The following is a 27,993-nucleotide window of genomic DNA, read 5'->3' on the forward strand; positions in this document are numbered from 1 at the left end:
TCTATCGGCTTGGCCGACGCAGAGCGGCGACGCGATTGGTCGAGTAAGCCGCCGCCCCGCCCCTCAGTTTAAGCCGAGCGCTTTGGTACGCAAACAGCGGAGGTGAGGTAAGCGCGCGGGTGGCCGGCGAGCCGAGCGGCGCTGCGCACACGACGTACGCGCGAGCTCGACGACTGCTCCTCTCTCCGCCTCTCCACCTGCCGCCCTCACGCACTTGGCGTACCGCGGCCTCCTTTCCCTACGCACTTGGCGCACCGAGATGCTCCTGTTGGCCAAGACAGGGAAGAGATGCTATTCGCTTGCGACAGGAAACCCAGCAGCAGGGATGCACCATGTGCATTGCAAAGGGGGAGGAGGGGACGGAGCTGGATTTGGAGGAAGGGGGGGGGTGAGCGGAGCAGCTCAGGTGGCTTTGCTGCCTCCTCCACCACCAAGCCTCGGCAGCTGGCTCTCCGCCTTGCATTGGGAGTAGGAGCGTCCAGGTAAAGGGGGTGCACGAAGGTTCTTGGTGCAATGCCCCTGGCTCATTGCAAGGCGCAGATTGTACCATCTGCTCTGGCTCCCCTCCTCATGCACTGCGGCGAATGCTGTGCCCGTGCACGGCAATAGCAGCTAGATAATAACAATATTATTACATCCTGGGAACCACTATATTATCTGACACATCTTTTTAAAAAAGACCATCCCACCATGTCGGTTGCCTTTGCTTCTGCTCGCCCAAGAGGCAAAGGAGAGGTCACCCAGCAAACTATCCAGAAGGTAACAGAAAAAGAACCGGGGGAGGGGGGGTGGAATTAAGAGCATGCTTTAATATAGACAAGCGTGTGTGTGTGTCAGTGTGTGTGCAAGTCTCCATCGTAGGGAGTGGGGAGGGGGAAGGGTAATTTTATAAGATGCTCCCGCTAAGTAGTGAATTTGCAAGGGCTTGGAAAGATGGACCGCTGTAGAAGAGAAGGAGGAGGCGGAACAAAGCAAAGGTGTTCAGATGATGGCAAAGGGAGAGGGGGGAAAGATGGAAAGGATCAAAGGAGCCGAGGGAGAATGTTGCAAAATGAGACGGGTATATTTTCCTTGCTGGATCTTCGTGCTTGGAAATACTTCCATTGCTGCGTACGTTGCAGAAAATAGCCCAAAGTGCAAACAGACTGTTGTGTGTTATATATGACAGCATAGCAGCGTTTTTAGCACAGAAAGAGAAATCTGCCTATTTGTGGCCGTACGTCTTTATCTTTGTATTTTCCTGTTCGTTTTGGAAGGCTCGTCATGGTTTTAAAGGGGACCTTAAGGAAGTGTGACACTGGATTATCGCTGCTTTTCGTCTTAAGGCTTCCTCTTTTTTTATTACTATTATTATTTTAAAAGAAAATGTGTATTGATGTCAAGTGTTTGGCATGGAACGATTCTGTAAGATCCTCTGAAAAGCAGCAACGTTGCAGATTCAAAGGCAAAATCTTAAATGCTTGATGGAGGGAGGTTCGGGCATTTTCATTGATTCATTTCTAAATGGGAGCAGAATTGCAACCTTTGTAAGGAAAACAAGGCAGGTGTTCCCCTGTGTACAAGTTTGCAATGCCGCTTTCTGAAGAGGAGAAAGCCCTGAGAGGGAGAGAGGCAGGGGAACGTACCATCCAAGTTCTCCCCCTGCCTCCCTTTCCCAGGGAAGGGGCTGTAAATAATAGGAGAGGTGTGGAGATGTCAATAATGAGTAATAGATCTGTTAACGCTTAAACAATACGCTATTTCCAGTGCCTGCCTGTCAGCCTCCCTCTATCCTTGGAAGCGGGCACGCTCCTAGCTTTACTGTAGCAATTGTTCAGGAGTCTTAGCCCAGGGTCTTGGAAGAAGCCAAGGAGGATTAAAGATCTGATAACAGCCTGTTTGTCAGTGATGATGGAAAATGCAAGAAGGAGGTGTTGGAGCACAAATCTGCTGCACATAGACAACGCTGTCTTGCAAAATAGCTTGTTTAAAAACTCATCCTAGCAGGTGTAGATCTGGAAGTGTACATTAGGCAGGTTAGGAACCTCCTGCCCTCTCAATATGGGTAGGACAAAAATAGCCAAAGTTAAACACTTAAGGCTACAGTTCCAAGTCTAGGAAGCAAAGCAAGTGATTTGACTTCTGAGTAAACATTTGGCTGCAAGTCACATTGACTTCCATGGGAGAGATGATTGTTTATCTAGTACTATAGTGTTTTATATAGGAACATAGGAAGCTGCCTTATACGGAGTCAGATCATTGATCCATCGAGTCCAGTATTGTCTACACTGACTGGCAGCTGCTCTCCAGGATTTTAAACTGGGGTCCTTCCCAGTTCTGCTTGGGGATGCTGAGGACTGAAGCTGGGACCTTCTGCATGCAAAGCAGATGTTCTTCCACTGAGTTATGGCCCTTCCCCATATCAATCCCTGCCCCAAGGAGTTTACAGTCAGCAAACAGATCTCAATACACGTGTCACTATCTTAATGAAATAAATGGGTCTTTCACATCCTTCACTCTCAGCTTAATAATAATAGTAATAATAATAATAATAATACCCCACCCATCTGGCTGGGTTTCCTCAGCTATTCTCGGTAGCTTCTAACAAAATATTAAAACATGCCCTGTGTTGGCTTTTCTTACAGGTTGCTTGTTGGTACTGGATTATACCAGAGCTTAGTTGACAAAGCTGTTTGGTAGGCTGGTGTAATACTGTGAAATAGAACTCAAACAACTCAAATAAAATATTCTGAATATTACAGTTCTGAAAATGTTTTTAATTTGGGCTTTTAACACGATGTGTGGGAAAAGGTGTAGGCATTTTGTGATGCGTGCTTCATATAAAAGTGAGCCCTTATCGTTTGCACTGCAACTCTTTTGCAATCATTTTGTCAAAGCATTTCGTGGAAATTGTTTGCTTATTTGGATTCCTTGCTACTGTACATTTAAATCCAAGACTGAGAGCTAATTAATCCTGGTTGGCGTTATTTATGCTTAATTTGGCGTTCACGGGATTATCACTAGTTTAAGGCCAAGCAGAGCATGAAGGTGGTTGCTATTAGCATCTTGTATTCAGGGATACATACATTATCACTGTGTTTGAAGGTACTACTGATAGGTTTATTGACTGCCATCAGATGTTGCCAACCTTTTGGGACTCTGTGGGCAGAGTGGGAACTTTCTCTCAAAGTGTGATAGGCACACCCCCCTCAGATTGCTTCTCTCCCCACACCCATTTCTGAGTCAGACAGAAAACCGGAGGATCAGTGAATGCAAGAACTACTGCTTTTCCGTGGGGACTGGGTAAAAAAATGGATCCAGCAGAACTAAAACAAATCTTCCTGAATTTGCATGCTTTTGCCACAGGGATCCCCAAGAACTTTCAAATTAAATCTTTCAGTGGTAGACTACTCAGTAAAAAAGGTAAAAAAAAAATCATAGATCCGGTGCTTGTCAGCACTACAAAAACATTGATCCAAGGCATATCTTTGTGATGGTTACACAGCATGACAGTGAAACCACCAGAACATCTGTGTACGCATAGGTGACCTATGATTTGATACTGGTTTTGAGGTGATCCCATAGGAATCTATATAATCTTCTCTGTGTTACAGTGCAGCCTTTCAGCTTGTTTATTATTATTATTAGTAGTAGTAGTACTAGTAGTAATAATAAAGCAAAAAACCACAGCTTGTCGGGGAGAGACCATAGCTTAGTGGTAGTAGTAAACATGCATCGAATCTCTATGTTTAAAAGAATCAGGACATGTATTCTGGACTTTAGGAAGGCTGGTTGCAGAAAGCTCAAGGAACTACTGAGTGAGATCCCATGGCCAGTAATACTCAAAGAGAAGAGAGTCCTAGATGGATGGGAGTTTCTTAAAGGTGAAATATTGAAGGCACAGGTGCAGGCCATTCTAAAGAAACAGTGTGACTGCATAAGGAGCTTACAGATGAGCTGGGATTTAAGAAGGGCACGTATAAGAAATGGAAGAAAGGGAAAATCACAAAGGAGGAGTATACATGAGTAGCCAACAGTTGCAGGGTGAATGTCAGGTTGGCCAAAGCTCAGAATGAGCTCAGGCTTGCAAGTGAGGTTGATAATAATAATAATTAATAATAATAATGATGATGTTTCTTCAGCTGTGTTTGAAGCAAGAGGAAGAACAAGTGAGTGGTAGGCCCTCAGGGTCCCTTCCAACTCTGTGATTCTAGGTGATTCAAAAGACCCCTGTCTGAGACCCTGGAGAACCACAGGAAGTGAAAGCAGACAATACTGGGCTAAAGGGCAAATTGTCTGACTTGAGATAAGGCAGGTGGAGTCAGACCACTGGTCCCTCTATCTAAGCATTTTCTACACTGATTGGCAGCAGCTCTCCAAGGTTTCAGGCATTCAGGGGCATTCCCAGTGCTACTTGGAAATGCTGAGGATTGAACCAGAGATTTCCTGCATGCAAGGCAGATGCCACGACACTAAGCTAAAGCCCTTCTAGAGTTTCGGCCACACCCCCTTGTTTACTATTATAGATCATCTCCATGCTATTCTGATTCTTAATGCCACTGTAGTAATAACAACAACCTTGTGATACTTAGATGAAGGGCTGCATAGAAATTTAATTCTATTATTATTAATATATTTATTAAATTTCTATGCTGCCCTTCATCTGAGGATTGCAGGGTGGTTTACAATATAAAAACACAAAAATACATATCATCATAACAAACAAAAATAATACTCCAGCATTATATGTAATAAATATAAGCAAAGTGACAATTATTTGCATTATTATTATTATTTACTGAATTTATATACTGCCCTATGCCCGGAGGTTGCATGAGGTTTAGTCCAGATTTCAGTGTGACAGTCTAGCTGTGGCTGGATCATGTCTATAGCCACTTTATTGGTGAACGACTGTCCAACAAAGAGTTCTCAAAGTTGTTTGCATGGTAAAGGGTGGCTTACAAACATATTGCTTTGGGGTAGTCTTTCACACATAGGCCTTCCTTGCACAAAGAAATGGACTCTCTCCCCTCTTATTTCTTTTTACGCAAATTCCGTCTTTCTTGGAAAGAAATCCCTCTGGAAGCACCTGCTTTCCTCCCCAAGACCTAATTCAGGAACAGATCAGATAATGATAACCATCTAGTTTCCCCTTTTAAAATTTATTTTTAATTGATTAAACTTGTGTATCACCCTTCCTCTGGAGATCTCAGGGTGGTTCAAAAGATAAAAACTCAAAACAGACAATACTGTAGGAACAAACACATTTAAAAGGGTATAGGATGTTAGTCAGCCAAAGGCCTGGTTGAAGATGAACGTTTTCACCTGGTGCCTAAAGGTGTATAATGAAGGTGCTGGGAACATTTGGAAGAGCCGCAGGTTCCCCACTTCTGACGTGCGTATGAGGTGCATCTTGAATACTCTGCTGTTACAGATGTTGTGCTATTATAAGCCCCTCAGGTGCCCAGGAATAATTTCAGGGGTGAAAAAAAGGCAGAAGTGAGTTGAAAGAGAGAGCTAGTTATCATGGAACACCCTGACCCCCAAACACATCCAATACCTTTTAAAACAACCTAGTTTATGGTGCTGGTAGAGACCCATTTCCATCCATCTCCTGTTGGACTACAGCTCCCATCATTCCTGGCCAGGGGCCATGCTGGTTGAGGTGAATGGGAAGTGTCCAACAACATCTGGAATACATCAGGCTCCCCATCCCTGGCATACATTATTAGTTACCCCTTAAAAAGCAGGAATGGGGGATATGTGACCGACCAGATGCTGTTATACTCCAACGCCCATCATTCCTGACCATTGGTCATGCTGGCTGAGACCAAGGGAAGTTGGGAGTGGCAAAGTGTACGGAAGGCTAGAGGTAGGCTGACCAAAATGTTTGAATGGCATGATCCCATTAATGTTGCCCACAGGTCTCTGTAACCCCTTGCCCAATCTCTCATTTACTTCCTGTTCCTCCACCCCTGGCATAATTTGCTTTTTGATTTGATCAAATATCTGTATGCCACATTCCCAGGGACATAGGAAGCTCCCTTCCACTATCAGATAGTTGGTCCATCTTTTTCACTATTGCCTATATTGACTAGCAGTGACATACCAGGGTTTCAAACGACTGACATTCCAGGGCCTGCTGGGAGATGCCAGTGGTTGAACCTGGTAATGCAAATCAGATGTCCTGCCTGAGCCACTGAGGAAGCTGAGCTCAGGTCAGCTCAAAGGTTCCTCACATCTGCCATAGAGCCATGGGAAAGAGCCTCAAAGATTGGATACCTGCAGTCTCTTCTGGGAGCCACAGTTGGGCCTGTGTTGTATATGGAAAAATTTGAACAACTTCCCTAAGCCCCCGACAGCCATTATGTTTTATTTATCTTACTTCATCTCACTTTGCCCTCTCTTGGGAAGTTGCAGATTGTGCCCAATGGGACAGATCAAGCAAATGGGGAGAAAGCAGCTGTGAGGATGGGGTGGCACTACTCAGGGTGTCTTGACCAAGCCCCACCCATAAAACCTGCAGCTAGCATTGCAGAGACACACTGTCCTCCCCAGCCCCAGCCCCAGCCCCACAGAATTTGTGTGCAAGGGCTAAGCCCCTAAATACCAGGAACGGAGAGCAGGATTTGACCACAACACACAACCACATTTCCAAGTACAGCACTTTACTGTTTCCTTTGGAAGTGCACGGCAGCTATGCATTTGCAGGAGATAAATTCAAACGGATGCATTTTCCAGGCCATTGTGGTAGGAATGAACAAGTTGCCTGCCCTGGTGTCCCCTGGCTGAGCAAGGCAGTGTTTTGTCATTCTTGTGTCCCAGTTTACCTTGCCCCAGAGAACTTTTGGGGGACCACCAGACACACTGAGTCAGACCATTGGTCCATCCAGCTTAGCATTGCCCACACTGTCTGGCAGTGACTCTCCAGGGTTTCAGGCAAGGCTCACTTTTAGCCCTACCTGGAGATGCCAGGGATTGAGCCAGCAACCTTCTGCATATGACTTTTAAAAGAGATCTGAAGGCAGCCCTGTATAGGGAAGTTTTTAATGTTTGATGTCACATTTGTGTTTTCATATTATGTTGGAAGCTGCCCAGAGTGGCTGGGGCAACCCAGTCTGATGTGCGGGGAACAAATAAACAACAATGCAAAGCAAATGCTCTGCCACTGAGCCTATGGCCCTTCGCTAAGAACGAGTTTGCCTGTCCCTTTATCTACATCCCCCACCCCCAATTTTATATTCCATTTCTTAGACTGAACATTTTGAAATGCTATATAGGGCATTTATATATATTTTTCTGTAGCTTTTGGGGTAGAAACCGGAACAAACTGGAAATAAATACACTAAAGAAATGTTTGTGCTTCCTCCAGTTCCTTTGCACTGATTAAAATACAAATGTGAAATGCTACGAAAACCTAGGCAAAGGGATGCAGTCCGTGGCTGTGTCATTTTTTAACAACAACAACAACAACAAAAAGCAGCACTGAAATTATTTCAGGACTTCAACCTTCTTCCACATGAATTAAATTGGCGACTGGGGGGGTGGGCAGGATCTTTTGCTCCATTCCTTTATGCTTTTCCCCAGCCGTGTTCCCTAGAAACAGAAAGGCTTGTTCTAGAATTTAGCCAAAGGCATAGTTCAGTCAATCATCGCTTTTGATTTTCTCCTAAATGCCATTTCACTGGTGCGTGGCTGCACAAAATCCCCCTTCTGAATGGAAACGTCTCCAAGGAGGGAGAATGGATTGAGGATCTTCCTGCTCTCCTTTCGTCTGCTGCTTCAATCTAGTCACTGATGCAGATTTCAGGCCGAGTTCTGCATCCCTGCTTCTTAGACCACCATCACCAGCTTGGATGCTTCTACCGTGGAATAGGATTTAATGCATGGCTTCCATCCACCGGGAACTGTGTGTTCGGTATTGTGGGCCCAATTCTGTGGAACGTCCTTCTAGCAGAAATCAGACCCCGGCCCCCAGTGAACTTCAAACTTCTCAATTATTATTTTAGCAAGTATTTTGAGTTTCTGATTCCATGGTTAATTTTGTTGTTGTTGTTGTTTAGTCGTTTAGTTGTGTCCGACACTTCGTGACCCCATGGACCAGAGCACGGCAGGCACTCCTATCTTCCACTGCCTCCCGCAGTTTGGTCAAAATTTGGTTTGGTTAATTTTAATAAGTGTTTATCTTTTGTAAACTCATTGTACACAGTTTAGAAACCATGCTGCTAAGCGGTATATAAATTGTTGAAATAAAGAAAATAGATGCAACAAAAGAAATAGTCTTAGTAAACCAAAAGGGTTCCTCTCCAGAATAAAAGGGTTGATCATGCAGCAGGGCCTCTTCACTGATCTATGTGTTTTTCAAGGCTCAGATTAATTCTACTGGATTCAGCTTTTACCCAGACCCCATGGAAAACCAAAGTGTGCACAGAGGGTTTTACCTGCAAGGGGATGGAGAGGCTGATCCAGGAGTGGTGTGCCCCACTCTAGCTAAAAAATCCAAATCTGTTCACAGACCTAAAAAGGGTTATGAGCCCTCGAGTAGGCAGTACCAGCCAGTGGTCTAATTCTGTATAAGTCAACTTCAGATATTAATTTCCATAATGGTGGGGTGCTGTATTGATATTAATCATAAATAACATTCTCCCCGCTTCTTTCACCTTGCTTTATCTACTTTTAATGATGATTAATGCACATGCATAAAGAGCGTGCAAGGAAAAAGAAGACTACAGAAAGTTTTAGCTAAACAAAGGAGGGAATGTGCAAGGTCCCTGACTATGTTTCAGTCAGTCATATCTTGATCTTTTATATTCTGTTTTTTAATTCAGATGTTGGATGAAAACCATCATCTAATACAGTGTATTATGGACTATCAAAGCAAGGGCAAAACAGCAGAATGTACTCAGTGAGTATGATTTTTTGTTGTTGTGTTGAAATATATGTGTTTATTGTTTTATTCATTTAAAAGCCTTTCTAAACTGCTTTATGTTTAAAAACAGCTAAGCAGTATGCAGAAACACCACATAAAAATAGACCAGTATCATAAAAACAGAAAAGCAACATAAAAACAGGAATCTAGTTATAATAGGGTCTAAACTTATGGGCCAAGGAAAGCCTGGGTAAAAAGATATATCTTTAAAACATGTATGAAGGAGCTGATGGATTGTGCTTCATCTATATCACAGGGAAGGGCATCCCATAGTGCAAGGGCAGTAGTGGAAAATGTCTGGTTTTGGGTTTGACCTGTGATATTCTGTAGGGTGCAATGTCACTGACAGGATTTCCCCAGATGATCTAAGTGACGTTGCAGGTTTGAGCAGGGGCCAAGTGGTATTTCAGGTAACCAGGTCTCAAATAGTTCAAAAATTTATGCTACTAACAAGATCTTGAACATGGCCTGGGCAGGATGACATTGCATGCATAAACAGGTGAATGTTAACTCTTGACTCCTGTTGCTAGACAAAACCTGTGTTTTGCTGAGCTTGCAAAGGTGAGTTAGATCAGATGCACATAGCCACTCCAGAGAAGAAAAGGTGTTTTTCTAACCAGCTTTACTTCCTTAAGATAACGTCATGTTCCTTTGCTTACAGATATCAACAAATTTTGCACAGAAACTTGGTCTACTTGGCAACAATAGCAGACTCGAACCAGAATATGCAGTCCTTGCTTCCTGCTGTAAGTTCTGACTGACGAGATTGAATGAAATCCAGTACTTGCAGCTAAATATATGCTTTTTGTGAGGAAATAAACAATGCTGCCAGCATGAGCACAAACCCAATGTGGGCATGCCTGGAGCTGATTTCCCACTGCACATATTTTAGGGTCAATACCATGGTTATAGAAAGTGAATTTCCTTATTGCTAGCCTGCACATATCTGGGGACTGGTCTGCACATGAAGTGGTAGAGTCTTGGGGTGGAAGAGCTGGAGCGGACTGTGCCATGCTGGACTGTAGGTGGGGAATTGCATTTAAGAATTTCCTCTGAATTGTTAAAATAACAACAAAAAGTACTCCTTGCAAGGAAGGGGGCTGAAAAAAACCTTTATCCCTGAAAAGCTAAGTAATGTAGGTTGTTTAATTAGCAAAGGGTTGTTGTTTTTTGCATGTGGAAATGATACAAATGCTACCACCCCTCCAAGGCAGTCTGAAGTGGTATTTTCTAGAATTCACCTAGCCCAGTCTGCTGTAGAGAAGGGCTTCCAGTATGTGATTTCTAGACAGGCCTGAACTCCAGTACCTTGTTACAAAATTGGACACTACCTTACCTGGAGAGGGTGGCTTTTCGTCTTTTCAAGAGTTGTGGGGAAGTGATGTTGCAGAGATGCAGCAAGCCTTATTCTGATATTGCAACTGTATACTACAGAGGTAGGGAACCTCAGGCCCTCCAGCTGACAGGTGGGCGGGGGCTGAATGTATGTTGAAATGAGGTACTGTAGAAAGGTCAAATTTACATTTGTTTCTCAACCCACTTTTGCTTCCAGTCCTGACCATCAATAGCATGTGACCCCTACAAGGCTGCTCAGAAGAAAATGTGGACCTCAGGATGAAAAAATTCCCATCCCTAGTCTAGTTATTTCTTCTTCCTTCTTGCTTGCTCTATGCTGGTTGGGAGAGAAGGGTGGGTAAGAAGCTTGACCCCTGTGGCAACAGAGTAGGAAAACTCCTCCAGCAAAATATCTCCCTGCCCTGGAGAAGGCTCTTTAAAAGGGCATACCATCTCCCAGGTGGAAGTTGGCAATACTGAGCTAGATGATGAATGGGTGATAAGACTTCATTCCTAGTTGGGTGGGGTGTATGTGTTGATGTGTACATGTGTACAGGATGCAGACATGCAATTGGGAGAGTTGCCTTATTTTGCTATCTAGTAAAGTTCTTGGCCTCTGCTGCTGCTCCTTCCCCTTAATATTTTTATTTTATATTTAGACTGCCATTTATCCCAAAAGATCCTATGGCAGCATGTACAAAAGCCTATATAATACAGCTATTTAAAACAATGAATTGTTTTGAGCAAAGAATTCCAAAAGTCTAGATACAGCGCAATGGTGTACAACTGTAGTTTGTGGGTCTCCTTATGTCCTTAAAGACCAAAGGAAAAGAGGTGTCTTGAATAACATAGGATATGTACATGCATGTTATGAAACTGGCCCAGGTCAAGGTTGGTTTTAGACATATAAAAATGTTGACTATGTCCCTTCAATGACCCAGCACAAATTCTCTATAGACTTCAAAGGAAGCTTTACCTGCACAGGAAAACCAGACACAGAATTTATTTAGCTAATATATATTGTTTGCATTTGTGAAGTTAAAATTGGAATATTTCAAAATGTTCAAGATACTAAACTACATTTTATGTTGTTTTGGAAGTGCTCATCTAGGAATTAAATGTGACAGGCTCGGGCTTTGTGTGTGCGTACATGCACTTGTTTCACTGTTTTCTAATTAACTGTCTGGTAATTAAAATGGATTACAAAATAGCAGAGCTGCCATTATCTGACATATTTTCATGTATCTCCATACTCCAGTGTTAACCTCCAAACCTGATGTTAATCTTTTGTAAATATCAGTGCTTTTTATCCAAGAGTCGTATAATTTCCCACACAAACCAAAAAACTGTTTCATCACGGTCTGCTTAGATGAAGGAGGTGATCGTATATGTAATTATCATTGCTGTTGATTTTTTCATTACTGAAAAGTCTTATTCCTGCGTTGATTCATTATTAATCATGTCTAATAATAATAAATAATGGCAGGAATTCTGTTGGATCCCCACCTCTCATAGCTTATTCCTATAACAAATCCCTCTTGCTGAATTTTTTCTTTCTTTCTCCTTCTTGCCATCTGCAGCCACCGACGCAAAACATGAACCTCGGTCCGGGAGGAATGAATCAGAGCGCATCCAACCAGTCTCTTCATGCACAGAGCAACCTCAGTGATGCAATCGGGACAGGCCTTCCGCCTCCCTCCCTCATGCAGAGTCAGATCAGCAATGGTGAGCTTTCCATGGTTGCCTGGCAACTGCATCGCAAATGCCGAACGTGCTTCTAAAGGAGCCTTTTATGGCTGTTTAACTAGCCTCTCGGGCATGTGGAAAACCTCGGCACGGGCTTAAATATGCACACAAATCGGTTACAATTCTTCATACAGTTGCCACTAGCATTCTGCAACAATGGATTTCCTATAGGAGGAATTGATCCATGAACACTGAGGTGGGTGCTGTTCAAGTTCTTGAGCGTATGTTGGCTTTTGTGGGTAGCATAAAAAGCACTGGTTGCCAGCATCAAATTCTCGCTCTGTCACCAGTGATCTAATTTCAAGCATTTTGAAGGGTGAAGGGAGCCCAGGAGGGAGCATGTAAATGTGGCACAGAAGAAAAGGTCTTTCACTTTTCTCCACTCAAAAGGCCCAATTGTTTTAAGGTCTCATGCAGCCTGTTCCTGCGCAATTTACTTAGAATTAAGTCCCACTGTACTGATGTATCCTTTTCCCAAAGTAAGCATACCTAGAATTGTAGGCCCCCTGTCCAGAGATTGAGAACTTGGGGATCCTCTAGGTATTGTTAGGCTCAGTGTTGTCTACCCCTGACTTTATACATCCCATGCGGTTCCCTGCTCACCTTCTCTTCCCTCTCAACCCCACCCAAGTATTTCTTCCTTCTGTCCTATATATCTGTGGCAATTTTAGGTTCCTCACTGGATGTCATTCCCAAACTCCAAACCATTCCCAAATCTGACACGGGGGGGGGGGGGATTCCAATCCTTCAAAGTCCATATTTTGAATCTAAAAAGAACTGGGAGATATAAAGTTGCATAATGTGAGCATAGTTTTTTGAGCTTCCTGGCTGCACAGTTTCTGCAGCAGAGATGCAGGAAGCTTAGAAGATAGTGGCAACTTGAGAGTGAAGGAAGGCAAAATCTGAACAGGATTCAACATCAATATTCACTGCCGCCCCTTGTTTCCTTCTTTGCTTTCTGCTAGGTCCCAATCACGTGTCTATGCAACAGTCAGGCCAGAATACCATGCCCACGACTTCCCTGAGCATGACTGTCAGTAGCCACGGAACCGGAACCGGCTATAGCCATACAGTGCCTGCATCTCAGAATGTACCAATGCAAGGCCAGGGATCAATAGGCAACTACGTCTCACGAACAAATATCAACATGCAGTCCAATCCTGGTATGGTTGGCTTGGTTTGGCCTTTTTTGTTGTTAGATAGATATGCCATGGGGCTCTTGTGACCACTTATAACAGGGTCAGACCTGGGGAGGTGGGCAGTGGCAGGAATCAGGTTCAGAGCAGGGCTGTTGAAGAGCTCCAAATATCTCTGAAGCCTCCTTCAGAGAAGGGAGTGGAATGAACTCCCTTGGGAGGTTGTGGGCTCTCCTTCATTGAAGGTTTTTAAGCAGAGGTTGAATTGCCATCTGCCATGGATGCTTCAGTTGAGGGTCCTGCATTGCAGGGGGTTGGACTAGATGACCCTTGGGATCTCCCAGCCAACCCTATGATTCCTTACATTTTAGCATCAACAAAATACTTTAAAAAGAGAGGATAGGTCCCTGCTCCAGGTGGCTTATATTCTAAAAATAGATGAAAGGCCGGGAAATTGAGATGGAGGTACAGTGGTACCTCGGGTTACATACGCTTCAGGTTACAGACTCCACTAACCCAGAAATATTACCATGGGTTAAGAACTTTGCTTCAGGATGAGAACAGCAATCGTGCAGCAGCGGCAGCAGGAGGCCCCATTAGCTAAAGTGGTTCAGGTTAAGAACAGTTTCAGGTTAAGAACAGACCCCCAGAACGAATTAAGTTCTTAACCCGAGGTACCACTGTAAACATATGCAGTTATTTCACATATTATACTTAAGTACAGTTGCAATATATATTTCTTAAATTGAAGTTTATTCTACTCAGGCTACAGTGGTGGTGGTGGAGCACTGTGTAGAGAATTTGAGAATGTAAAATGTGTGTGTGTGTGTTGCAGTGTCCATGATGCACCAGCAAGCGGCAACGTCACATTACAACTCTGCGCAAGCAGGGAGCCAACACTACCAAGGGCAGTCTTCCATTGCCATGATGAGTCAGAGTAACCAAGGCAACAGCATGATGGGCCAACGGCCAATGGGCCCTTACCGACCTTCACAGCAAGGTAATTAAGAACCAAGGACTCAGAACTGTATAGCTCCGCAGTGTTGCGTGTGTTCCAAGGGCATGAACGTATGAGATGGAAGATCCATGGTTGGATGTGAGCTGGGTCTTTTTAAACAGCAAATTCAACTGCTGAGTGGCCTACCTCAGGTGTGGAAAGTAGCACTGGAGAATCAGGGTTAATGCTTCTTCCCACATCACTGTAGTTTTGTATTTGCAGGGCAAAGAGCAGTTGGGGAGGGTGTGATCCCAAAAATGGCACAGGATGAGTGAACCAAAACAACCTTCCAGTGCTATGGTCCTAACAGAACTCAGTTTCTCACACTGAATTTCACAGCAGAGGCAAGACTTGAAGCCCACAGTGCTAGGACAGAACCTCCTCTGTATAGAACAGACTTACAATTCAGGCAGATAGGGTATTACTCCCTTTAAAGAGGTTGTTTCAGTTATCCACCTTTGATCTCACTGTAGACTGACAACGGTACTCTCACTCTGCTTTGTAGGTTCCTCTCAGCAGTACATGGGCCAGGAGGAATACTACAGTGAACAATACAGTCATGGACAAGGTTCATCAGAGCCCATGAACCAGCAATATTATCCCGATGGTAATTTTGCTGAGTATTGGGGAACATGGTTCCATAATGCCGTTGACCTGCAGAAGGCTTCTGGCACCCAGGAATGGAATTGAAAGACGGAGGCCAATCCACACAAATGCTCCCAAGCCTTTACCTGAAAATAAGACCTTACGATATTTATTGGAGCTTTATTTTCAAGCAAGTAGGCCTGAGATCACTGTGCCAGGGGTTGGGTGGGTGGGTGGGTGGGTGGTGGTAGGCAAACTAGTTTGTAGGTGGCATAGTTGAACCAAGGGAAAAGAGGTAAGTTTGGACAGGGTTATATCAGCAAAGAACCCAGACCACAAAAGGCAGAAAGAAAATATGCAGGGTGGATCAGGATTCAGTGCCAATAAGGACCACCATTCACATGGTGAAATGGCAACCAAAATGATCAAGGGGATGGAGAAACTCCCCTATGAGGCAAGTAACAACGATTGGGACTTTTTAATTTAGAGAAAAGAGGCAACATGATAGAAGTGTATAAAATTATGCATTGCATGGAGAAAGTGACTAGAGCAAATTGTCCCCCCACCCCCTTAACACTAGAACTCGTAGACATCCAGTGAAGTTGAATGTTGGGAGGATTTAGGAGACAAAAACAAATACATCTTCCCACAGCACATAGTTAAACTGTGAAATTTGCTTCCATAAGAGGCAGTAATAGCCACCAACTTGGATGGCTTTTTATAAAGGATTAGACGAATTCAAGAAGGATAAGGCTATAAATGGCTACTAGCTCTACCTCCACTGTCAGAAGAAGTAATGTTTCTGAATACCAGTGGCTGTTGCACTCTGGTCATGTTTGCAGGCTTCTGATGTGCATCTGGTTGGCCACTGTGAGAACAGGATGCTGAACTAGATGGGCCAGGTGAACCAGCAGTGTCAGCAAGTAGGAGGGTTAAGGCGCACCAGGATTGCCAGTGTGGTGTAATGGTTAAGAGCGGTCGACTAGTAATCTGGTGAACCAGGTTCGCGTCTCCACTCCTCCACATGCAGCTGCTGGGTGACCTTGGGCTAGTCACGCTTCTCTGAAGTCTCTCAGCCCCACTCACCTCACAGAGTGTTTGTTGTGGGGGAGGAAGGGAAAGGAGAATGTTAGCCGCTTTGAGACTCCTTAGGGTAGTGATAAAGCGGGATATCAAATCCAAACTCTTCTTCTTGGCAGTGGGCTCTCTGAACAGAACTAGGCAGCAAGAGGGGTCAAACAGCTGCGAAATGTATCCAAAGAAAAACCTAGGAAGGCAGTTGGAAAGAAAACCCTATGTCCTTTGTCTTTGAAGTGTTTCAAGGGAAACTGTTTCTCATGGGATATAAACCTTACAACTCCAAAATTTAGAAAAATAAAAACAGAGTTTGAACCTTTGCACATCTCTTTTTTAGAGATTTAAGTGCTGCTATCTTTCTCCCCAAGTTTTTTGTTTAATCCAGGTGTGGGCTGCACTTCAGTCATATTTACACTGCAGGTGTTAACTACCCATCCTAATGGGACTTGTAGTTCTGCAAGGGGAGTAGTTCTGTCAACAGAATTCTGTGCACTACATCACACATTTGGCAGGAGCCATAACTCAGCTGATAGTAATACAAGTTTGAAATTGTCATGCATCTGAAAAATGCACAATCAATTTTTAAAATATCCATTCCTTGTGTACCTTTCTTTTTGTCATAGGTCACGGTGATTATGCGTACCAGCAGTCATCTTATTCTGAACAAAGCTATGACAGATCATTTGAAGATTCTACACAGCACTACTATGAAGGAGGTAAGAAGACGTTATGGAAGCAGTTCTTGTAGAACACATCAGATGTTGGGTGTACATACACACACACAGTGCTTTACTGCTGCTAGCAATACAAAGATATAGCTGTTCCGTCTTCCTCTAAGAAGATGCCAGCTGCCATCTAGGTAATAGGTATAGTAGGGATAGGGAACCTGTGGCCCTCCATGTTCCTGAACTACATCTCCCATTCTTCCTGATCACTGGCCAGGGCTGATGGGAGTTGTAGTCAAATAACATTTGGTGTGCTATAGGTTCCCAATCCCTGGGCTGAAGGTAAGTGCCTACCAGGAAACTGCCAGCAGCAACTGACTTCTAATGTTGGGGACAACAAAGGCCCAGCTGCAAGGTTCTTTGGTCCATTAAGCAGGGCAATGAATTGGCCCTCTTCTCTTATAGTACACCCCATGTCCCAGAGAGGGGCTTCAGACTTAAGGGGAGAGTGTTGCAGTGCTTATGTTAGTGTAAGCAACAAAATGCCCACTACCCCCAGCTTGCTCTGAATAAAGGAACCTCCATTATACCATTGCTTCATCTAGCTTATTAGTAACCATACTGACTAGCAGTGTTTCAGACAGAGGTCTTTCTTAGTCCTTCCTGGAGATACCAGTCATTGAACCTGGGACCTTTAGCATGCAAAACATGTCATGTCTATTTGCATGCTCTGAAGCAGCCTTAAGATTAGATGGATGGGACTGAACAGTTAATCAGCTGTTGAGTCCAGCCACATACCTCCAATCTTTAAGCATTAAGTGCCCAAACTACACCTATGTATACTCGTCTGCTTCTGGAGGGAAGGAAACCTTGCACAGTGTTGTCTACAACCCCTTCTTTCATGGCAAACTAGAACTTTTTTTAAGTACAAGTCTTGAAGTATCTGAATTTCTATTTTTTAAAGTTTCTACACAGGCTACTTATATGCATGCTCAGTGGTGCAGGTGACTGAAAAGCTCCCTCTGATCCTAGAAATCTGTATTGTGTGAGCCCTGCAAAAACAGGCACCTAGGGATACTTCACACACTTCTCTGTGCCATATGCAACCCTGTGAGTGTAGCCATATGAAGGAACTGACGCATGAGCTGGAGTAATTGCATTGGCAGGCACCATTTCTTATTGAGAACTGGTGTGAATACAGTGGCACATTACTCACCCTTTCACACAGATTAGTGCTTGGAAGTGATGCCTGCCTTTTATGGATAAGCTTCTCTCAAACTGGCTGCATCCATGGAAGATTTAGAGTATGCCATTGAAACCTATGTGGATCTAGGGTGCTGGTTACCTTGCAAATCAACCCTATTGATATTCTGTCTTTAGGGAATTCCCAGTATAGCCAGCAGCAGGCGGGATACCAACAGGGAACTGTACAACAGCAAACGTATTCACAGCAGCAATACCCAAATCAACAGAGCTATCCAGGACAGCAGCAAGGATATGGTGAGAAAATGTGTATTGCCTTGCTTTGCTCTACTTTGTAGCTTGATTCTGCGCAACTGTGTGCCCTTTCTTTCTTTCTTTCTTTCTTTCTCCTTCTCTCTCTTTTTAAAATTTATCCTTTTTGAATTTTACAACAAAACATGCAAATTCTTTAACAAAACTAAAAATTCATATCAAATCAACCTCCCCTCCCCCTCTCTCTGTGGATCCTTCCGTTTTGTCTTTACTGCTGCATATCCAAATTAATTCCTTAATTATTAATTTTTCGCTAAGAATTTCCTTTATTTAGCTTTACTGTTCATTTTATGTTAACCCTGCTAGCGAATAATTTTTCAAATATTCAACAAACTTTCCCCAGTCTTTATTAAAAGTTCTTTCTTCCTGGTTTCTTATTCTAAATAATAATAATAATAATAATAATAATAATAATGATAATAATAATAATAATAATAATTTATTTATACCCCGCCCATCTGGCTGGGTTTTTCCAGCCACTCTGGGTGGCTTCCAACAAAATATTTAAATACAATAGTCCTTCGGATATTAGTCTTCCCTTATTCCAGGAGTTCAGGGCAGCATTTGTAGTCCCAACCCCTTCCATCCTCACAACAATCCTGCAAGGCAGGTTGGGCTGAGAGAGAGGTTGTGGGGAGAGTCTGGCTTTGTAGCTGAATGGGATTTGAACACTTGTCTCTCCAGTATAAATCCAATTCTCTAACCACCCCAGGTTTTCTTTATAGTAGCCTGTTGATTCAAAAAGAACCACAGAAGTGTCCCATGCTCACTTACCTAAGGGTAAGATTTGTTGATATAGTGGGACTTACTTCTGAGTCAACATGCAAAGGAGTGGACAGTAATGCAAATAAGACCTGTGTCTGCAACTGTCTTCTGAGCCTAATTGTAAGTTCAGGGATATCATCCTTGCTGTCAAGTTTTTATTAGTCATTACCATAAGAAAAGCACCAAAACTAAATGCAAAAGTAAGTACTGCCTTGGAACCTTTGAAATCCAACAAAATATAGATACAGTTCTCCTCCTGTCAGTCTATTATCACTATAAAAGCAGGTTTCATACATAACAGAATCAGCCTGGGGGTGAAAATCAGCTTCACAAGCCTGCTGTCTGGGTAAATAAGATTGCTTGGTCGTAGAGACAGAGTTGCTATTACTACTACTACTACTACTACTACTATTATGGCCTCAGCTTTGTTAACTTTTAAATGGCCAGTGAAAACTTTCCTATGTCAGTCAACTTTCAGTTAAAGAGCCGTGCTGGTTGTTATATGTTGTGCTTGTTTTTATTTTTAATTGTTGCTGCCTTGTTTCTGAAATTATAGTTAGATTACCTTTATGAAATTATTGGTTAAATTATTGTAGCTGCTCTGTCAATTTAAAAAGTGGGATATAAACAAATATGCAAACAAACTCAGAAGGAGAAATTTAAGTATGTAGTCTACTATGCATGTATCAAAATTATGTTTATATTCTTCTGCTGCCAGGCTTTTAAGGACATGATGCAACCTACTCTTGAACTCCTGACAAGACTTTTGCTGTTATATTCCCAGGTCCAGCCCAAGGAGCCTCATCACAGTACTCCAGTTACCAACAGGGTCAGGGGCAACAGTATGGAAGCTACAGAGCTTCACAGACAGGACCATCTGCACAGCAACAGAGGCCTTACGGCTATGAGCAGGTAAATCTTCCCATTTAGATTACTGTAATGCACTCTATATATGGCTACCCTTGAAAGCAGGTTGGAAGCTGCAGCTAGTCAAAATGTGGTGGTGGGTCAGGTTGTTAAACGGGTCATCCTGCTAGAATCACATTACTTTAACCACATGGAACTTGCGCTGCCTTCCAACATGCTACTGGTCCCAATTCAAGGTGCTATTGTTACAAGGTGCTGTGCTACACACAGGAAGGTGCCTTATGTAGCAAGACCATTGGCCCATGTTGTTCAGCGCTGCCAACACTGAATGCCTGCGGCTTTCCAGGGTTTCAGACAGGAGCTTCTCCCAGCTCTATCTGGAGATGCTGGGGATTGAACTTGGACCTTACAAAGCAGATGCTGTCCGAATGAGCTTAGCATAAATAAGTAAGCATGCTAGTACACAAGGAGAAAATTGTGACTGCTTTGCTCCTCCCTAGCTCCTGGTGCTGCCACACAACTGAGTGTGTCTGAACCTGTGCTCATGGTTTGTCTCCCCTAAACAAATCATGATCCATAAGCCAAGAAAAAAATGTAGTTTGTTTGGAGGACAAACCATGTGGCCTGGTGTGGACGTAATTTTAAGCTTAGCTCCAGATAGCATGACAGCAGCAAAAGCTGAGGAGGAGCAAAAGGCCCAATTTTTCCTGAGTATTGCACTCACTCATGGTGAGCCATAGTTTGGTTTAGTGTTGCATGTGAACCGGGCCTATGTGTCTGTAGAAATGACTGTGTTAATTTCTCTTTCTCTCTCTTATTTTTAACAGAGCCAGTATGGAAACTATCAGCAATAAAAGGACAAGCACCTGTGTCAGATTTGTTTCAATATTTATGTCCGTCTTTTGAACTTGGATGTACGGGCAGTTTTTGATTAATCGTAATATGTTGGTTAACCCCCTTAGCACAAAGGAGCATTTGTCTGTGAAATAGTATTCATTTCATGCTGGATATGAAGCAGTGCACTACTGGTAACAAGGCAATGCTTTAATGGTTTGGTATGATTTGGTGCTGTGTATAATACTGTATGTTGATACAATGCAAAGGTTCTTCCTTCTCTTGCCCCCATCCTCACTTGATGTCTAGCTTTAGAGGTTACTTGAACATCAGTATCCACATCACACCCAGCTATTTTTCTTCTTCGTCATCTACAAGGCTACAATATTCTGTAATACATCAAACACATATAATTAAGTTTTTCGTGCTCTGCTCATGTAACTGCTCTTAGCATTGTTTTCAAGGTGAAACAGCCTGGATGTGCTGCAGATTATTTTGTATCTACTATCCTCTGAAATCAATAGATCCTAATTTGATGGTATTGGGATAGGCTCATTTTATTGCATTTTCTTGGTTTTTATTCTGAACTGCAAATAATGAAATTTATGGGCATGAGTTTGATTTGCTAGATACTTTCAAAGTGAAACAACAAATTAGTACAGCAGTAAGTAGGGCCTATTTAAGTCACCTTTCCACCAACTATTTGTGATTGGGGTTTATTGCTGACTTGGGAACTGGCCCTGTTATGGGAAGATGCCCTTATATCCCATAGCAGGTCAATACCAAAGAAGCATTTAACTGCTGAAATGTGGGCAGTAGTGCCACTGAATTTATACTAAACCACCAGAGAAGACTACTCTATTTCAGCCATGCGTTCAGTTAGTGTGTGGCCGAGGAATCTGGAATCTGGGAAAGGAAAAGATTGATTCCTTCTGTACCTATTGTATAATGTTCTTGGGGAATTCATGTACTAGGACACATTTTTATGCATCCTGGCCCAGGTGATGACATCAACATAAGGGACATTTGTGGTGTCCTGTAGCAAAAACAAGTCTGCAAGTTGCTTCATGAGACTTGCATCTCTTGTATACGTCTATCTGTTGCATTGCTTGGAAAATAGGTGCCTTATCAAGAAGGCAAAGCCATTACAGGCTCCTGGACTAATAATGAAGGGCAACAGAAGAGCTGTGCTTCCATTGCTATGGGGCTGCCTGATTCTGGGAAGAGATTTGCCTTTCTCTACTGAGTGTCCCTACAAGGAACCTTCCTTCCTTCAGGTGGCAAGTATGTAAAGAAAATGAATTTCCCTCACATAACTAATTTACTGCAGGATATAGTGTGTACTCAGTGCCAAAATAGTTACCACTGTGCAGAAGACCCAGTATAGCTGCCTTTGGCATAAAATGGGATTCTTGTAAAAACAAAGTTCTATGATTCATTCATTAACAATTCAGTGGGGTTTTATTTCCAATTGAGTGTGCTTAGGACGGCTACCATAAAGACTTACACCTGATTTAAATATCTGCAGTATGACCATTTATAATAAAATGTACTGCGGAACAAATTTAGCCAGTAGGATGATGAAATGCAGCCAAAGCGAAGCACTTTAAAATTCCATTGATTTCACTGGGAGAGCAGTGAGTGTGTGCTTGAAATCAGTGGGACCAAACTCAGCTTAACTCTAGTTGGATCTGGATCCTCTATCTGCCAAAGCAAAAATTCACTAGTACCATTTTAATCTTGTTATCCAAGCTGTAGGTAAAACAAACTCCAAGATTCAGTCTGTCAAAAGTCAATATAGCTTCATATCCACACAAGTTGTTGAGAAGCATAAATGACCATCCAGACTTTACTACAAAGTAACTGTAGCATGCACTTTAGAGATAGTGCATGTTTCCCATGCAGCTGATTAGCTGCCAGTTCATTTTCTGATCCTTCCACTTACTCAGCCTTCCACCAAGAAATATAGCCATAAACAAAATCAGGTTACAGACTTAAGGGCTGCATTCAACTACATACTTGAGTAGACCAATAGAAATCAATGGACAAGTTAACTGAAGACTTTATTCTGTAATAAGATCGTTGACCTATATATTACAATGGCAATATTTTGATGAGCGAATTTAGACTAATTGATATATTGCAATTTAATGTTTTGATTTTTGTATTTTTAACCTTATTATCTGCCTGGACATTTTTTTAACGAGGGGCAGAATATCATTTGCTTCAATCAATCAATCAAAATGATAGTCATGCCTAACTTAAGTCTATGTATTTCAGTGGGTCTACTCTAAGTACGATAGCTCTTCCTTGGTATTTTGGCTTCAGTAGCAGTTTGGAAACTCTGTTTCCAGTGATCAGATATATTCACGGACTGTTTATTATATTTAACTGACTGGATCCTGCATTGTTAGGAACTACAGAAAACATTGTAGCATTTAAAAGGCACTGTTGCTATAAAAATGATTGCTCACGGTGTGTCTTTTGGTCACACTGGGTTTCTTATGCTGATCACCTGCTGGGAATGAGAGAGCAGGTACACACCAGGCATGCAGTATCACATGGATCCCTACTTGGGGAGGGCAGAAAAGAGAGGGAAAGGAAGTCAGTAGGTCTTTGGTCCCCTCATCTTTGCAGGGCTCCTTCACAAATCTTGCCTGCCCCTTTTATCAGTTATAAAGCTCAGTCCTCAAAGCTCCTGTACAGCCTGACAGTGTCTAAGACAATACAGGATAGTAGGTTAAGGGAGATCATCACTCCAGGAGGGACAAACTGCTCTGTAAAATCCTTATAACCCAGCGGCCTTGTAGCATTTAGAGGGCTACAAGTTCCACACCTCTCCTTCAGTTGCCTCAGCTAGTACTGCTCATCCCCATGATTTCTGAGGGGTGCGTATCTGAGGGGCACCCACGCTTCCTACTTTCTGGCACAGCCTTTCCCTTCTGCGTACAGAAAAGGGAGCCACACAGCCCTTTCCCTATGATACCTTGGGTCAGATGCCACTCAGCTCTGAATGCAAGTGCTGCCCAACATACAGTTTAAACATAAATAAACCAAACTTAAAGCTTCTGAAACATTTAAACTGTAAAAGATTGGCAAGATGTTCAGTTTGTTGTTCAAAACTACAGGATTTCTCAAAAAGTGGTGGGATTTTTTTTAGATAAATAATCTAAGATGAATTTGAGTACACAAGTTTACTCAATTTAAGACTATAGTATATTATATCACTTATTATATTATAAACATCTAGATGGTTTAGATTTTGTGTTGAGATACCAATTTTCAAAAACACGGACCTCCAGAAAATAGACACTGGACCCAAAAAATATCAATATTACTATTTATTTAAAAAATGATCCAATGATCTATGAGAATACTGTACAAATAGAAGGACAATTTATATATGTATGAGGGTCAGGGAAAGTGCTGCTAGAAAGTGCTGCTCAAGATCTACCCTTCTGCAAAATGTATTTAGGAATTTTTATTCCACTAAAAATAAATTAAGAGCATATAAAGGTATAAATGAAAACTATTTAATAATTTTAAAGGCAGCAATAGGGGGGAGGGGAACTCCAATATACCTAGCATTGCTAACAAGCAGTCAGTGAAAATACAAAGCCACACAGGCCCAAAGCAAACAAATCAACATTTGTATAGTTGTTCATCAAGAAGAATTTTTGTCTATATTGTCATTTCTGTCTTCCTTTTTCTGAACCCTTCATAGCACTAAGCACAGCGATGGCTCTATTTACAACTCTGCCAGTGCCATGTAGCACTTTTGGGTGATGGCCAATAACTCTCTGCCTAGCCTGCTTTGTCATGCCTGCAGGAGGAACCCTCACAACCCATGTAACTACACAACAATGAGTGGTTATGTTCAGAGGGAGCAATCAAAAGAGGCCTTTGCAAGAAGCCATGAGCCCCTGGTGCAGTGTACCCTGGCCAACAGCCACTGCAAAATTTCCAGCAGTTGTTGCATGGCAACTACATTGCAGGGTCTCCTACGTTCCTGGTATTTGTCACCGACTTGGCTGTTTGTGCTGATGCAGGAGAGGTTCACACCAGTGCAGTGGGAAACACTAATGGATTGCCTGCCTGGAACATCGAGGTGTTAGAATAAACAATGGTCACCTTCACATTAGAGTTTACTGATAGCCAGAAAAAAATGCATTGCTCCTTACCAGCTTTGACATCTGCTTCTCGTATGGTTTTTAGCATTGCTGAAAATCATTTTTTAAAGACCACAAGCATTTTAACAAGTAAAACAGCAACATCGCATCAGTTGGAAATGTCTTACATTAAGAATTTCTTGAATGTTGTGTATATACTGTATTTGAAAGAGCGCTTTGGAAATAGTTTGTACATTATTTCCTAATTTATACATGATTTTTAGTGTTAATATTTCTAACTGTTAATAACAAAATATTTAATGTGTTGTCCATTTTTATGTATTGATGTGGAAACAAAACGGTGATGCCAGCATTTTGACTTTTTTCATTAATTGTATCATATTTTCTGTTTTGTAATACAGAATGTTTGGACATGTTTTAGGTTAAAATGAATTGATTGTGAAGCCAAGTAATGGTACTTTTTCGTATGATAAAAAGACTTTTAAAAGGACTGCTGTAATCATGTTTGAAGTGTGTTCTTTTTTTAATTGCAGGTTTAATGAAAACAATACATTAATCACACTTCATTTATATTCTGAAATATTTCAAGTAAAGATCATTGCATGAGAAAAAGTGTTAATGTCAGTTTTCAAAATGTCAAATCTCATTTGAGTTTCAAGATCAGGTTTTCTAGTTTCCTATTTAGCCAATGATCTCACTAGAAGGCATGACACAGTAACATAGAACTGCTATGTTCATAGAATTAAAAGAATGCCGCATGAATTCCAATGGTTCATTGGCAATCCACTACAATGGGGGTAATTTACCAATAAGCCATTGGAATCCAATTTAATAAATTTGAATTTAAGATTAATTAATTTGTTTATACCCTGCCTTTCAGAATAAAATATTTCCAAATAATATCTAGTAGCAATAAAAACAGTAGTAAAGAACAGGCAGAGCAGAAAATACACCAGCAAAAAAATGTTTTTAAAACAGTATGTAGCAGTGAGCGTAGAAAGAAGAATACTTACCCCTCATAGAAAGCCTGATGGAACAAAAAGGTATCCACAGCAGTGTCTAAAAACAGTAAGAGAGAATTTGTTTGATTTCTCTAAGGAGTGTTCCACAACTATGGAGCCAATGAAAAAGCCCTGTCACTGGTACCACCATTCTGACCTTAACTAATGATGAGCTGGAGAGCAATGCCTTCATAATGGTGTAATCCAGGTTAGAGAACCTCAGGCCTGGGAGTTAACTGTTGCCCTTGAGACTCTTTCCAGGCCATTCTCTCACAAGCCCTTTCTCAAGCCCTCCACAAAGCCTTTGCATGGCAAGAATGTGTCATTGAATTGTGACAATGTCTTTTGCATTCCATAAGGCAGAAATGTAGGTGGGTGTCAGAAGCCTGACGAAAGTCAGAAATCTTTTTACCTTTGCATGGGTTGAATGTACAGTGGTACCTTGGGTTACAGACGCTTCAGGTTACAGATGCTTCAGGTTACAGACTCCGCTAACCCAGAAATAGTACCTTGAGTTAAGAACTTTGATTCAGGATGAGAACAGAAATCGCACAGTGGTGGCACGGTGGCAGCGGGAGGCCCCATTAGCTAAAGTGGTACCTCAGGTTAAGAACAGTTTCAGGTTAAGAATGGACCTCCAGAACAAATAAAGTTCTTAACCCAAGGTACCACTGTAGTTTATTGTATCTGAACCAGTGTGTGAGTGACTGAGGCTAGATATACCTCTTCCAGACTGGGCTGTAATTGGCAAAACAGTTGGACTCAAAACTGATGAAAAGCAGTTTTGATCATTGACACATGTGCAGGTTGAATACATTCAAACTGGGGAAACTGCAAACCAGCAGCACCTTTGCCGTGTTCAGAATTCAGTGTCCATATCTCCTCTCAGATTAGACACTGGAAATTAGTAGAGCCAAGTGCAGGTACCCCCATATCTACAGAAGCATAGAACTGTAGAGCTGGAAGGGATCCCAAGGGTCATCTAGTCCAACCCCCTGCAATACAGGAATCTTATGTATGATCTATTCACACATGACCATGTACATACATGGCGCTGAGAAATAAATAGAAACCAGGAAATAAATAACCAGCTGCAGAGTCCTCATGGCTCAAGAGGAGACCCTCCCCAGAGCCTGAAGAGGACGTCCCTAAGGGCAGACGAAGCCCCAAAGAGACTAGAGGCACAGCAGGACTTTATTTAGGCTGCTCATCCTACCTGCCTAACATGCTTTTTAGTGGGTAAAAGGTAAAGGGACCCCTGACCATTAGGTCCAGTCATGGCCGACTCTGGGGTTGCGGCGCTCATCTTGTTTTATTGGCCGAGGGAGCTTCCGGGTCATGTGGCCAGCCTGACTAAGCCGCTTCTGGCGAAGCAGAGCAGTGCACGGAAACACCATTCACCTTCCCGCTGGAGTGGTACCTATTTATCTACTTGCACTTTGAGGTGCTTTCGAACTGCTAGGTTGGCAGGAGCTGGACCGAGCAACGGGAGCTTGCCCCGTCGCGGGGATTCGAACCGCCAACCTTCTGATCGACAAGTCCTAGGGGACTCCCCACTTTATGTGATTTCACTTATGCACATGCAGACCCTTGTGTGAGTGAGCGGATGCCTGTATTAACAGAATATCAAGGGTTCCCCTGGTTGTGCTTATACCTGCTGATTGTGTGAATGGTGCCTTTTAGCCATGTATGTCATATGGTGCCATTTTAGCTACATTATGTTTCATAACTCACCTAAGTTCATTGCTGGTATATTTATACAACGCTTATGGTAACAAGTCAAAGTGTGTCTGCCAAAGGGGCCTTCTCAGTGGCTGTTCCCACTCTGGAATTCTCTCCCCAGAGAAGCCAGACTGGCTCCCTCCTTGGGTCCTTCTGCCGTTGGCATGTGAGCTGGCTGCTGCTGCTGCTTTTAATGAAAGGTCCTTGGGAACTATGGCTGCTATGAAATGGAAAGGGCTGGTGCTGTGCCGTTTTGGTTGTATTTCATAGAACCATGGAGTTCACGTTGTAAGTCACCCTGAGTTCCATGAGGGGAAAAGGCGGGATATAAATATATCATTTGTTAAAAATTAAAAAAAAATTAGTTATCAATTTAATGGCCCTATGAAGTTCCACCTGCATAACTGTAGGTCGTCGAAGCGACGAAAGAGCCTTTTCAGGAGAAAATACTGACAGGCCCAAACGTGGAACTACCTCAGGAGCGGCTCCTGTTCCTCGCCGCCCAACGGCCAATTCAACTCCGGCTTCTCCCGCCTCTATCGCCACATCAGCCAATCGCAACCCTCCCGCGAACCCTTCCCACCAATCCCGTTCGAAAACGTCTGCGGTGAATAAAAGGAGGGGGAGTGAAGCGGCGCTACGCAACGTTTGAACCGCCAGCCCCGGCAGGTGCGCAGGCGCACATGCAGCCCTGCGGCCGCCGCTTCCAG

At 42.8% G+C, this 27,993-nt stretch overlaps 1 protein-coding gene and 1 long non-coding RNA gene across 6 annotated transcripts; one reads left to right on the forward strand and one right to left on the reverse strand.

The window, feature by feature from the left end:
* Positions 1 to 9: 9 nt before the first annotated feature.
* SS18L1 (SS18L1 subunit of BAF chromatin remodeling complex) lies at positions 10 to 25,059 on the forward strand. 4 transcript variants are annotated; one of them, XM_028735377.2, is made up of 11 exons: positions 10 to 759; positions 8,808 to 8,884; positions 9,570 to 9,654; positions 11,824 to 11,968; positions 12,955 to 13,152; positions 13,961 to 14,125; positions 14,628 to 14,729; positions 16,408 to 16,500; positions 17,830 to 17,949; positions 19,514 to 19,641; positions 20,424 to 25,059. In XM_028735377.2, the coding sequence occupies exons 1-11, from the start codon at positions 691 to 693 to the stop codon at positions 20,448 to 20,450; spliced, it is 1,209 nt and encodes a 402-aa protein (XP_028591210.1). In that variant the 5' UTR covers positions 10 to 690; the 3' UTR covers positions 20,451 to 25,059. The 4 variants fall into 4 exon arrangements, with proteins under 4 accessions (XP_028591210.1, XP_028591211.1, XP_028591212.1 ...); XM_028735378.2 differs by having other exon boundaries at positions 10 to 482; XM_028735379.2 differs by lacking the exon at positions 14,628 to 14,729.
* LOC114599714 (uncharacterized) lies at positions 20,626 to 27,991 on the reverse strand. Of its 2 annotated transcripts, XR_003707356.2 has the most exons (5): positions 27,680 to 27,917; positions 27,296 to 27,581; positions 25,574 to 25,619; positions 22,905 to 22,999; positions 20,626 to 20,819 (listed from the first exon to the last, which is right to left on the reverse strand). It is a non-coding gene; the product is annotated as an uncharacterized LOC114599714 (long non-coding RNA). The 2 variants fall into 2 exon arrangements; XR_003707354.2 differs by lacking the exon at positions 22,905 to 22,999 and having other exon boundaries at positions 27,680 to 27,991.
* Positions 27,992 to 27,993: the final 2 nt, after the last annotated feature.

This window comes from Podarcis muralis, chromosome 5, assembly GCF_964188315.1.
Source record: "Podarcis muralis chromosome 5, rPodMur119.hap1.1, whole genome shotgun sequence".
NCBI classification, from domain to species: domain Eukaryota; kingdom Metazoa; phylum Chordata; class Lepidosauria; order Squamata; family Lacertidae; genus Podarcis; species Podarcis muralis.

Excerpts from the sequence above, each read along its gene's own strand:
- SS18L1 (XM_028735377.2), top strand. The coding sequence starts at position 691 with ATGTCGGTTGCCTTTGCTTCTGCTCGCCCAAGAGGCAAAGGAGAGGTC. Across the intron at positions 14,730-16,407 it reads CCAGCAATATTATCCCGATG|GTCACGGTGATTATGCGTAC; the intron begins GTAATTTTGCTG and ends TTTTTGTCATAG. Across the intron at positions 19,642-20,423 it reads GGCCTTACGGCTATGAGCAG|AGCCAGTATGGAAACTATCA; the intron begins GTAAATCTTCCC and ends TATTTTTAACAG.